General features: G+C 41.6%; 1 protein-coding gene across 3 annotated transcripts in view; it reads right to left on the bottom strand.

Moving 5' to 3' along the window:
• Positions 1-1,703: 1,703 nt before the first annotated feature.
• Positions 1,704-13,248, bottom strand: part of GCLC (glutamate-cysteine ligase catalytic subunit) — a 47,937-nt gene continuing 36,392 nt past the window's right edge. For 2 of the 3 annotated variants that reach the window (XM_025205129.1, XM_025205130.1), the window contains exons 9-16: positions 12,691-12,829; positions 12,117-12,229; positions 11,431-11,523; positions 10,469-10,573; positions 5,439-5,520; positions 5,243-5,346; positions 5,028-5,148; positions 1,705-3,468 (exon numbers count right to left, since the gene is read on the bottom strand). In XM_025205129.1, coding sequence (XP_025060914.1) covers positions 3,263-3,468; positions 5,028-5,148; positions 5,243-5,346; positions 5,439-5,520; positions 10,469-10,573; positions 11,431-11,523; positions 12,117-12,229; positions 12,691-12,829 — 963 coding nt within the window. In that variant the 3' untranslated portion in view covers positions 1,705-3,262. Of the gene's footprint in view, positions 3,469-5,027; positions 5,149-5,242; positions 5,347-5,438; positions 5,521-10,468; positions 10,574-11,430; positions 11,524-12,116; positions 12,230-12,690; positions 12,830-13,248 lie in introns of all 3 variants that reach the window. The other variant, XM_025205131.1, reaches the window with a different exon arrangement.

The following is a 13,248-nucleotide window of genomic DNA, read 5'->3' as shown; positions in this document are numbered from 1 at the left end:
CACACTTACGGTGATGTGCCATTCCTTTCCTGATTGTCCAAGTACCAAAAATGCCACTTACACCTAGATAGGAATTCTGTTCCTGGATGCGTACTTCCTTTGTAGATGTGCAGGGGTTTCTGCAGTGCCCTAAAGCATAGTCAACCAAAACCCATGACTAACAGGATTTGGGCTGTAAATAGATGTTGCCCTTGTGCTGCCATAAAGTTTTGCCCTCACGGACACACACCCTGGTGTTGGCACCCAGGGCCAATTGCTCCACAAGATTGGGCCCCTAAAGCCTCAGGGTCCTGGCCCTGCTGGTTGTGCCAGGACACATCCCAGCACAGCTGATCCCACTCCAAAGACAACATCTGTTTATAGCCACAGCTGAAAAAATGGAAGGGATTGGGGAGATAGACTCTTCCCATCTTTTTCCCCCAGTCACTGAGTGGCTAGGGCACTCGTCCTGCAAACCAAAGGACCTGACATCTAGCTCCCCACTCCTCCCCTAGAAGGGGTTTGAACTTTCCCAGAACAGCACTCTAACCACTACATCACAAGCCGGGCAATAACCAGCCCCTGCTCCAGTACTCCTTCTGAAGCTAAGCCACTTCCCTTTAATAGTCATTGGAAACATAAGATGGAGGGCAGGGTAGGGGAATCAAGGGCTCCCTTTTCACTAGCGTTGCTGCTACCTCATTGAGCTACCTTTTCTCCCACTCATGACTGTCCAAAGGGCAAGCTACAAAGGAGTGCAAGAGGATTGACAGTATAATGGTTGACTTGTGGTCAGAATAGTGCACTAAGAAGTTAGAGACCCCAAAGTTAAACTCTTAAGTGATAGGACCTGTGGTGTTTACACATGTATTGTTGGCTGCTGGATGGCATCAAAAGCCTTCCGTTTCTTGCAGAACTGGCATTATTTTGCTGGCAGAAGGAAGGGATCTGCCTGCACAGGAGAGCTGCAAACGTAGACGCACACACTTCTACCCGCAGGATACTGTAGCATAGGTGAGACCTGGCTTAATGCCTCTATATATATTTACTATTGACAACAGTGTAGGCTTCAATCCATCTGTAATATACAGCCTTGCCCTTCCTAACAGCAGCTGCTAATGTGACTTGTATATGATGGTCATTGTGACAGTGATTCTAATACAGGTTAGAGCAGTGACAGTATATGCTGTGCTGTCATAGCAGGACTTCATGTTTTGAATGTGAAATGTTTAGAAACAAATGACAGGTATCTTCCTGGGATGCAAATTATAGCTTTAGGGGTTTCTCTCTCAATACATATTTCCAAAATTTGCAAGCCACATTTGGTTCAGTGTCTTGAACCAATAGTAAATTGTAAGGCTGTCAGACTTATCAGGCTCAAGAACTGATTCAGCATCAGTGTAAGGCAAGAGTAGCATCTGTTGATCATACCACTCCTTACAGCTTTCTGCTGGCATTTTGATGTGACTCTTCCTGACAGCTGATTCTGCTGAAATTTCTTGACTGTGAAAATCAGTCATCCAAAGGAATCACAGGAATTTTATGTTACATGGTGCAATGATGTTCAGGATTAGCCACTTAAAAAATGACCCAGAGCAGCATGATCCACCACCCGGGAACAGCCAAACAGCAAAATTCTTCCTTTCAGCCCCAATATTTATTGACTCCTATACACTGAAATGACCACTGTATTGCAAATTAAATTTTTTATTTTCTTATTCTGCCAACTAAAATGGGCAAACACCTGTCACTTACATCTCGATTGAAATAAAATCACCAGTAGCAGAAAGAAGCATTCTTTTATTCTCTAAACCACACCTATGAACACAGCACAAATTCTAATATCAATACATACAAGCTGTTTCCTGGTGAGCTTCACTGCAAATTTCCATTAGTTCCTTTTAAAAATTACATATTAGGTATTTATATATGCTTGTATTAAGCTTTGCATAATCTACCAGGCAGTAAGTCACTTTAAGAAGCCAGTTAGGAAACAAAGTAAAAAGCCCCCATGAAACTTAAAGTTATACACAGCTCTAATGGGCAAGTTTTAAATTATTTACAGTCTCCCTATACTTTAGGCTCCTGATTCAAAGGATTAGTGCATTTCATGATTTTCTTTCAAACTATTTAATGCAAGAATTAGGCTTCTTTTACAACTCTCTGCTACCTTTCAAAGTAGTTTATAGGAAATGAGCATGCTAACAAGCAATACCTTAAATATAATTAGGGGTGAGAGACATAACCAAAGAGGAACAAATACCTGTCTCATTTGTTGTACTATTTATTTTATGTGCTCCTCAACATATTGTTTAGAAACAGCAGCAATTGAAGAGGGGGAAAATAATTAGCTGCACAAAATAGATCTGGCATCCAGAACGCTTCATCTCACTTAAACATTTCTCAATATTCCAGCTCTTCCGCCCTTCCCCTGCTTCCCTGCCCCTTTTGTTTAAAACATAAGCTGTAGGCAAAAATCAGTTTCGGGAAATTACTGGAGTATGAGGAATTAACAGAATTAAAAAAACAAAACCCCCAACCCTACATTCTATAAAGTGTGCTTTAAGAGCACATGGTGTGTGGTTGTGCAAATGATTCTTGTAGGGTATGAAGCAAGCCTATTCTTGGGGCTCTGGCTATCAGGAAACAGAAAGATTTTGCATATTTGAGAGAAGGCTGAACAAATTCTACTGGTTTTGTGGTTGATGAGTGCATGCAGGTATTGTGGCACCTGAGGGATTCCTGCAAAGTGGAATAGGTAGAATATGTTCATTTCTTTTAAATAGCCTTCAAAAACAGACTGGGAAGGGAAGTCTGGGAGTCAGGTCCCCAAAAACTCTTTAAAATAAGGTAGATTATTTAGTACATTCCAGGTAACAAAAAAAAATTACAGTAAACATTCAATATCTGGAATGCATATATAAATTTACAAGTACCATTACATTACATTTACATAGCTGTTCAGGACAGTCCTTTTTTCCAGAATAAGCATAAAAAAGTTACAAGCCGGTTCACAATAACTTTAGGTACAATGTTATTAAAATACATTGATGTTAATCATAAAAATATTTTACTATTTACAGGTACACTGTAGAAACCTCATCAATAAGAATATACCCATTTTATGAAGCCTTAAACAAATATTTAGGCAGATTGGCCCTTTTCATAGTGCAGTTTTACCTGTTTTGGTCTTCACACCACAAAGCTGTACTGGAATCACAGTACTATACCTAGTGCTTCACTAGAATGCTTACACTTTCCACAACTGCTAGAAAGCATTTCATTAAGAAGAACCACTTTTAATTCCACTGTGTTTTTTGTTAAATCCTGCTCCAAGTAATTCAGGGCACTCTGTCCGTCCTTGTGCGATCTGGTTGCACTTCCAAATCAGGCTATAATTAATTTCATCAGTTATCACACTATCTTGCTTGTAGTCAGGATGATTAGCAACAAACTCCCTCATCCATCGGGCAACTGTCATTAACTCTCCTGAAATAGAAGTCATATTTTAGACATCTGATATTCTTCTTTTAGCATCTACTTAAGTACATTATACTCACAAATATTTCTAGTTCCATATTTACACACACATACAAAGTCTTGTACAGGTGCAGTGGCATGAAAGCTAAGGCCCAGAAGCACAAGTGTGAACCTTGTTTCAGGCTTAGACAAAGGGTGAGTCCCATCAGACCCAACTATAAACAGGCAACTGGTCATTCACATGTGGTTAGTCAAGAGTGGCTGGAGATACTTCTCCTTTTTTGTGCTATGACTACAGAACCTGGCTTGTCTTAACATCAGCCCTGTAGGACACAAACTCCTGTACAACCACTCCTGTAGGATGTTTGACTGGACTCATGCCTTCATTTTGAGGTTTAGTGTTAGACCAGTGATTCTCAACCAGAGTATTGCCAGGTCCTTTGAAAGGTGCTGCTAGTGGATAAAAGCCAACGCAACAAATAAAAAAAAATGCTGAACAAATTATGCTTTGAGATTTACCAAAGGAGCAAGAGCATCTACCAGCAGTATTAAAGTTAATGGTGGAAGAATGTTATAATGCAGTGGTGCTCAACCTTCCCCCCACAGTGGGCCAGGCTGGCATACAGAAAGAATGGATGTTACATGTAGCCCTGATCTGTCACTGAGGGTGGCTGCAGTGGCCATGGGGAGTGGGGTGAGGAACAGCGCGGCCTCAACTGGGTTGCACAGAGGGAAAAGGGTCTGGTCTGACCCCAAAATAGCTGTGTGGAGGGAAGGGGGCATGGCAATTTGGCAACAGGGGAGGGTGACAGTATTGATGGCCACTGCTTCCTCACCACCAAATATCTTGACCCATGGGCCAGATGCTATGGTTGTGCAGGTTGCATTTGGCTCATGGACCAGAGGTTAAGCACCTCTGTTATAAATGCAATTTTTTTACAAAATTATTTCCTTGCTAAAGGCATTTTCAAAAATTGGGGAGGGACTCAATAAGCCTTTTCTTGGTGTGTGAAATCATGGATTCAGAAACTGATTTGGTAACTCATGCATTAAAAGATTCATCTTCTATAAAACTGAAAACCAGTCCCTAACCTTATTACCCAAGATAATATGCAGCCAAACTCGTATACTGTGGTGTTTGCATAAGCAGTTTCCCTGTAGTTAAGGTTTTTTGTTTGTACCCGATTTTGAATGAAGTATATAACCTTCACGTTTGCATTGCGCCTCATATGCACTGTACAAACAATAAGCATGCAACACAATTACACAGCAGATGTTAACATGCTTAAAAGGAATTATATAATGAAGAAGTAAAAATTGGGATTAAAAAACCAGACCAAACCAAAAACAAAACACCCTTCATTACTGCAACGCCCCATAGGACTCCAAACCCAGGTGCTCACTTTCAGCCATATGTTTCAATAGGTGCAAAAAGTAACAGCATCTATATGAGGTAGGTACAGTAATTACAGTCAGAAAGCAGCTGAGAGGCTTGTTTCTCACATGGTGGGGGAAAAGGAAATGTCAAGGTCTAGTTTCTTCTGTACCCAACCAAGTGTTAGTCATACCAGAGGCTCTTTTCTTTATTAACTTCAGGTAGTTCAGAATGGTGCATCTTGTGTCCACATCCACTTCCATGTTTTCAAGGTAAGAGTTCAGAACAGGGATTAAACCAGGAAAGACCCCTTCCTGCATAAAATAACACATGGTCAAAATTAACAAGTTGGGTTACTTTGTGAATAAGGAAAACTAGTTCAGGATTCCAAATTTAAGCTGCCACCACCTTCCCATTGATGATAGTATCTATGCTCATTAAGATGTACTCTTCTGCATCTGTGTCTGTCCCATTCTGAGCTGGGCCACATCCATCCACAACAGCATTTCCACCTAATCAAGGGAAGAAGGGAAAGAAAAACCAATTAGTTGTGTGCATTTCCTGAATTGGTCTTCAAGAAGTCTGAAAGCAGCAAGCTCAGTACCTTTACAAATATCTTTTCTGAAATAAAACATCCCCTGCCGGACAGCATCTCGTTTCTGGGCTACCTTCATATTTTCATCAACCTAGTTATGAGAAAAATCCCAAAAGTTATTTATTCGATTCCACAAAACAGGGACTTTACCTATCAGAGGTCTTTGGACTTTGAAGCTAGGATTTCTAGATACAATTTTGTTAATTCCTCTAAGATGAACTAAGTTCCACTGGAAACAATGGGTTTTATTTCATTTCTCAAAGGTTAAACATGCTTCACAGAATCAAACAGCTTCTCTCTACTGAAGCGTAGCACCATTGTCAATAAATGGGAAAATACTGATATGAATAATTGGTAATTATCTTAGAGTCAACCTGTACATAACTATTAACCATAAGCTTAACCAGAGGAGCAGCTATTCATCATGTCCTATATCCTGTCAAGTAAACGTCCTTATTTACATGTAAATAAATATGGTATTGTTGTAGGGATGCACCAATAGAGATTATTGAGGCCAATACCAACAGCTGATTTTTAAGGAGGCATATTGGCTGATACTGATCCAATTTCTGATACGCAGCTCTTAAGCTTGAAGACCTGTGTCCAGCTGGTAAGTCTGGTGTGGTGGAAGGGGAGGTAGGGATGGAAGGGGTGTAGATCAAGGCCCCTGCGATGAGGGAGGGAGTGAGGCTGGGGAAGATGGTGCCTAGTCAGGGTGGGGAGAGGTGCGGGACAGAGCTGCAAGCGGCTTGTCCAGGGAGCAGGAGGGGGTGTGTGCTCCCCAGATCTGTGCAGTGAGAGGAAGATATATGAAGCTGGTGATATTCAGAGCTGAATATCGCCCCCCCCTCCCCCTCCCCCCCCGGGGTAGCCCTCTTCCAGCCCAGCCCAGCCCCACTAGGAAGAGCTTGGCACAGCCCCGGCCCCAGCCTGCCCCATGCAGATTCAGGGTCACACACACCCCGCGCGCCTGCCCACCCCCACCCCCCCAATGAGTGGCAGGAGCAATGGCTGGAGACACCAGATGAGCAGGCAAGCACTGGATGAGCTGCGCACAGTAGCAGGAACTGACACCTCCCCCCCACAAACCACATCTCTGTCCCATGCCCACTCCACCCTGGCTGGGCTCTCCCTACAACTGCCCCGGCCCCAGCCCCACACCTTCCCTCACCACAGGGGCCTTGATCTTTCCCCCGACACCCCTTCCACGTCCCCTCCCACCACACACGACTTACTAACTGCAAGCAGCTCTCCATGCTGCCGGCTTGACTCCTCAATGCCCAAATGCTGCACTGCGTGCACGCACCAACATTTATTGGACAAATTATTAGCCACATCGGGCTGATTTCCAATACAGAAATTTTTCTTTATATTGGTGCCGAGCCGATATTGGACTGTTGTATTGCTGCACCTCTATGTTGTTGCAATACAAGACATGAAGGACTAGAATTGGAATTTTTTTTTAAAAGTAAAAAGATGCTCCTTTTTTAAACCAGATTTAACCAGAAGGCAGTCAGAGTACTGCTATCACAAATAGTTTTCTTCAAGCTTGCAGGAAACTCAGTGCATCCCAAAATACACTTTCAAAAATAGGGACTTTTACCAATTTAGTGAGGATACAATCATATATTTAATATAATCCCAAGTGACCTGTATGTTTTAGGCAGAAGAAAAATAGAAGTTTAGGTCAAAGATTTTAAAATCTGAGCCTTCAATGAGCTATGTAGCAATGCCAGCAAGCAACTGTAAAAACTGTATTCAAATTATTTAATTAGTAATTTTGTTGGGAGTAAACAGAATATCACTTTCAAACAAATAACATTGTCTTTGGAGAAAGGGAAAGGATTTACTGCATGATGTTTGCTCTTTTATTTTTCAACACCATGCAAAAGTGTTAATGAAGTTACAAAAACACCTGTCTTTAGTCTTACTTAAAAATATCAGAAATATCCATTCTCTTAATCATTTTCTAGTATCCTATAATATAGTTATTTATACTCTTTAGACTATTTTGAACAATTAAAAGCATTCTTAAATTAAACAAGTGTAACTTACGAGGCTGAAGAGGCAGCATTAGTGAGAGAACAGCCCCATAAAACCTTATGGTAAGCGACAAAAGCAGGTTTACTAACAGCCATGTAATTCTCTGATGAAGCCTGCTCGGCAGATATGAGTGACCTAATTTTTGACTGGGTCTAGGTTCACTATGTACTTGACCCAGTTTTAACTGGCTTTCACTAACAAAAGTTATGAGCTAGAATTTAAAGATGCGTCACATAACGAGCATTTTACGTACCTGCTTATTTATGTTCATTCCTACCTGCAGACCACAGATGTGGTACTGGATAATCCTCAGTGAAGACATTTCTGTTGCTTACTTTTAAAATATAAAAACCATCAGACTCCAAAAAGTATTTAGCTTTTTAAAGTTGCTGCTGTTATTATTGTTGTTAGAACTGCTAAAGAATTAACACCAGCAATAGGATTCATAGATTGTAGAGTCAGAAGGGACCCCTAAGGATCATCGCATCTGACCCCCTGCACAGGATACTATCAATGATATTGTGGGCAAGGCTGGTAGCCCTCATATTCAAGTTGTGCAAAGCTTCCCATTATTAGATGCTCTTCTCAACTGTCTGTCAGTGTTTAGACTGAGTTTTCCTTGCCGAGTGCCTGCTTAAGGCTGCTATTTTCAAAATCTTAAGCCAAAATTGTTCATCCATTTCCAAAAGTGAGATTAGGAAAAATACATTTTGCCATGCCAATTTGAATGAAGCAGTCACAGCTGCAGCTGGAGTCAGAGATGTGCTTTAAAAAGTTGCAGTAGAATACTAAGTATTATCTTGTAGGTGGGGGTAACTGAAACAGGTGCCAAACATCTGAAACTGGGGACCCCAAATTAATGGATTCTTCTACCAAAATTTCTGTGGTTCCCAATCCATAAAACAGGTATACCATTACCCCTCAGCTCACAGGGGTGTTAAAAGGCATTCAAGCTATGTGCGTGCTTTTCCAGAGAAGGGTTTGAATACTGTTCAGTAAATAAGGAATGGAGTCATACTGATCAATAATAAAAACAATATTGAATAGCTGCTCATTAAGGGAGCATCATCCATCCTGCATCCTAAAAAAGGCAGGAGTCCTTGGAGCAGGGGAGCAAAGTCAGGTTGCATAAGCAACCACAATTCTGGCATTTCCAAACTTCTGGGTCCCGGAGTCTACAACCACAATAGAGTTTTTTTTTAAAGTAGCTTGTATGTGTGAGGAAACATTTCTACATAGTGCATTTCTACAAGATGATATCTGCAGCATGATTCTGATCTTTCATCAAGACACAGGAGAAGACAAGACAGACCAGAGGTCAGTGGAACTGAGTAAGATGGCAGAAATAATAAATTGTAGGGCTGTGTGAAACAGGTGTGTTTAGATTCAGTTTCGGATTCGGCCGTTTCGGAGGACAGCAACTGGTTTTAGTGTTTCGGATCACTGTCCTGCTTTGTTTTGGCTGAATCTCCTGCAAATCTGTTTCGAATGGGCTGCAAGGGAAATTTTGCACAGCCCTACTCAGCTGGGCAGGCGAGGAGACCCCTGCATGGATCTCTGATCTCTGTCATGCTGGGTCAGCGCAGAGAGGTGAGCAAGTCTGCTGGTTCCTGCTGTGCAACACTGCTCCGCAGGGGGCAGAAATCTGTGCTGGGGTCTTCTCGTCACTGCTGCCCACCCTGTGCTATCCCAGTGATGTGGGGCTGCATGAGGCGGGCAGCAGTGGGGAGGAGACCCTGGCACAGATCTCTGTTCCCTGTGGAGCTAGGACACATGGCAGGGATTCCCCACCCCCAGTTCGATTCCCCTGCTCTCTGATCATTCCCCAGCTCTTCCCAGGGGGTGCAGGCCCCCGGATCTGCGGGCTGGGTTTCAGCAGGCTGCCACTGCAGGCTGGGACCAGTGGCAGCACTGCAGTCTTCCAGGTGCTTGGCGCAGGCTGGCCCCAGCCTGCAGCGGCTGCCTGCTGAAACCCTGCATGCAGATCGGGGGCCTGCGCCCCCTGGGAAGTGCTGAGGGAAGCGATCAGAGCTAAGGAATCAAACCGGGAGCTACATGTCAATATCAGAGCAGTTGTTCCCCCACTCCTCTTAGTTTTTGTTTCCCTGCAAGCCCAGGTCCGAAATGTTTCAGAGCCTTCCTATTCGTTTCAGAGCCTTCCGTTTTGATTTGGATTTGGTGTTTTGGGTGCTGAAACAGCCCAAAATACCTCTGAAATGAAACTGCTACCAAAATTTTGCACAGCCCTAATAAACTGGTCTTACATAACAAATCTTTACAGTCAATAGGGTGCACTGTGTAAACTGTTATGATGGTAGTGAGGCCTCAACGTGCAAGATGTTCTAAATGCACGTTGTGAGAGTCCTTGCTCTGGGACAAGGATTGCAGTATTGTTTACAATCCAAGCAAGGGTGTTAATAATATGCATTTAATTTCTTTATGTAAATAATTAATGGCAAGGTGGCATAAGGATATTTTCTGTGAGAGTCTGCAGTGCTGAAATAAGCCTTGGACTTGTCTACTGGACTTGTGAAACACACTAAGATGTGCAGGTACTTATGTGGGTTGCTGCAGAAGTGAGCCTTTAAGAAAAAGCAGATGTGCACAGGACTAGTGTAGTTTGGCATCCTGTGGAAAAATGTACATCTAATTTATCGTAGGAGATGCCTAACTTGTATGATAGAAAATTAGTTAAACATTCTCCTGATCTGACCCACAGGGCCAGGAGATGTGAAAGGTGTTCAGTGGCAGGGGGCTTGACCTGTGCTATAGCCAGAAGCTTCACCAATGCTGTATCATAAGTCAGGCAGTGGGGAGATGTGGCAGCAGCAGTGGCTGAGTCCTAGCACTAGCCTGTGGGTCCCAGTGCCTGCCTGCTTTGGACCCATGCCAGGTCATTCTGGCCCACTGCTGCAAAAAACACTGCCAACTGCTGATTTAATGTTTAGAAAGACCATCTCAAGTTTCAAAATTCATGCAATGGCTTTCACTCTTACCTTAGATAAAGGGATGAGAAAATCCAGTTTATATGACAGAATCACTCTGGTTAGCAATACTACAAACACAACATATGCAGAATTTTCAAAGTCTGTTAACTGAACCTAGACAACAAAGGATCAGAGTCAGTGGAATGCTGACAAACAGAAAAAATAAAATCACTGAATATCAAGTTGAAACAGCTTGGATCATATTTTCAAAGGACTTGCAAGAACACGTGTGCTCAGCATGCAGAAATGTATATGCAAGGCCCGCATACTCAGACCTTTAACATAAGAAATCAGGTGCATACTTCTTCAAACAAGTTTCTGCTAATTCAGCCCTCTAAATGAAACCAAAAAGTTACATGTTTGAAGGGCCACCTTATCATACAAAGAGCCTTCCAAGAAGGCTCAGGGCAGCTTACGGTAAAAAAAAAAAAAAAAAAAAAAAAAAAGAAAAAAAAAAAAGAGAGAAAAAGGATTATAGAACAGGGGGAGAGGAAGGGAGAAGAGGGGAAACAAATGTCAGATCTATTATACCATTCAGTTAAAAAAAAACCCCAAAACAACACAACATGACAAAGGTGGCAATGCCATAAAGACTTGTTTAGTACAGATAAAACCTCAGAAGAAAGGTGATGGAAACTCAGAGTATGAAAGCTTCATTTAGAGCTGGCTTAAACAAATAGATCCAACTTCTCCCACCCTGTTCCTATTAGTGTCACTGGCTATGTTCCAATAGCGCATCTGATTAAACACTATTGTCTACTTTCTCTCAGAAGACTAGCAATCCCCAGGAGAGAAATTATACCATAAGTACTAAGGTTTTAACACTGAATAGCACAATGTCTAGTACTTTTCCATTTATGATGGAATGTGTCATTGAACATACTTATTTCTTACCTCCATGGGCCTGAATTCTACTCTCCAGCCAATATCATTTATGATGGAATGTGTCATTGAACATACTGATTTCTTCCCTCCATGGTCCTGAATTCTACTCCCCAGCCAATATCTGAATTCGGAGGAGGTGGTTTAAATCTCATTGTCTGCCAATTTGTGGACTGAATATTCTGCAAGGTACAAAATATTATGTTACAGACAATACATTAATTTCTATGAAGCATATGCAAGGGGGAAGAGGGGGAGGGAGGGAGAATATTTGCTGACTCCTCAAAAATAATTATATTCACATTAAAGATGGAATATGAAATAACTTGGCTGGTCCTACTCAAACGCAGAAGAGTAACCACTTACTCATCTAAAAAGGACAGTATGTCACACTCACCAAGATTCCAATTATAGGAATACACATGATGAGGTTTGGTTTTACTCCAGTGTTTTCTCTTATTTTCATTGCAGTTTCTAATGCTGTTTATATTTTAGAAGTCCTAAAATAGAAGCCCTCACTTCTCTTGATTGAAAAACAAAACGTTTTAGAACGTAAAAGAAAAAAGCAGCATGCTTGTAGCTTCAAAGTAAAGTTCTTCACAGTGCACAGCTTTTCAGGGTGTTTTAAACGGGCTATTCCCAGTTTCTGCCTGTACACCTTCCTTTTGTCAATAGTATTAGCTATTACACACCACACAGCACTATGATTAAGCACTAAATATGGGGTAGGCAGTTATGACTATTCAATCATTAAATTACTATTAAAAGATACAACCTCAAAATGGTCAGACTCATTTGCATCATCCAGATGTATTTTCTCTTCAAACAAAGTCAATGGGTCTCGAATAAACAAGTGAGCAATGTGCTGTGCCAAAAGATGATCAATTCCTATAAAATAAAAAGTCTCAAGATCAAATTTACCATCAGAGATATTAAAGTGGAATTTATAAAATAGCCAAGTTACTTAGTAAGCAAGGGTGAAAACATGACTGTTCAAGGCTTCCTCAACCCTACATAACCTACCTGAAGTAAATGATCAGCATTAAAAAAAAGTAACATGATTGCAGAAAGGATGATACTAGTTGCTAATCGGAGGCATTTATTAAGGATGAGCACAGCAGTCATTTTTCCATCTCGGTCCCCTCTGTTGCCTTTGACAAATGTTAGTATGTCACTAAATCAGCTGCTTGACCTGAAGGAACAGGCACTTCTATCACTGCGGACCAAGGGTCTTACTTGTCACTAGACCACCCATTTGCTTTCTCCATAGGAGTCCTATTAAGAGTGCAACAAACTAGAAGTCAAAGAAGCATTACAAGACTAAACAGTCTCATAGTCAGTACACGTACCTTCTTTTACTAGGTGTTCATAGATTTCTTTGTCAATGGTCAAATCAATGTCATTGTATTTTTCACCGCATTCAGAAAGGTAACTGTCTATGGAATCGTATCTGGATTTACTGATTCTATAACGATTGTTCTTCAGTGGCTACAATTAAAAAAATATAATACTTTAGCAGCTAGTAAGCAATAATGCCTTAGTTTGTGAAATTATACTATTGCCCCAAACATGGTTAATGCTTTAACAAAAGCCACACAAGGGCTGGGCTATATTGATCTCCCACCAGCTGGCAGGGTCTCTCTCAGGGCTCTTCTGCCACCTCTTTTCTTGCTGTAGTTGGAGGGGGTAGGGGGGAAGGGAGGGAGGACAAATTTAAGGATGATCCCCCCACCTAATAATTAGATTTTATACATGGACAAATGATAAAAACATTTGTTTTCCATGTATAGAATCTTATTACTGGGGTGCCGGGGGGCAGGGGGGGGCGCATCTAAAACTCAAAGCAGTCTTGGATTTGAGAAAATATGGTACAGCCCATGTAATATAGAATCCAAAGTTTGTTTTCT

This window comes from Alligator sinensis, unplaced genomic scaffold (assembly GCF_000455745.1).
Source record: "Alligator sinensis unplaced genomic scaffold, ASM45574v1 scaffold1012_1, whole genome shotgun sequence".
NCBI classification, from domain to species: Eukaryota; Metazoa; Chordata; order Crocodylia; family Alligatoridae; genus Alligator; species Alligator sinensis.
This window is presented reverse-complemented; position numbering and strand designations above follow the sequence as displayed.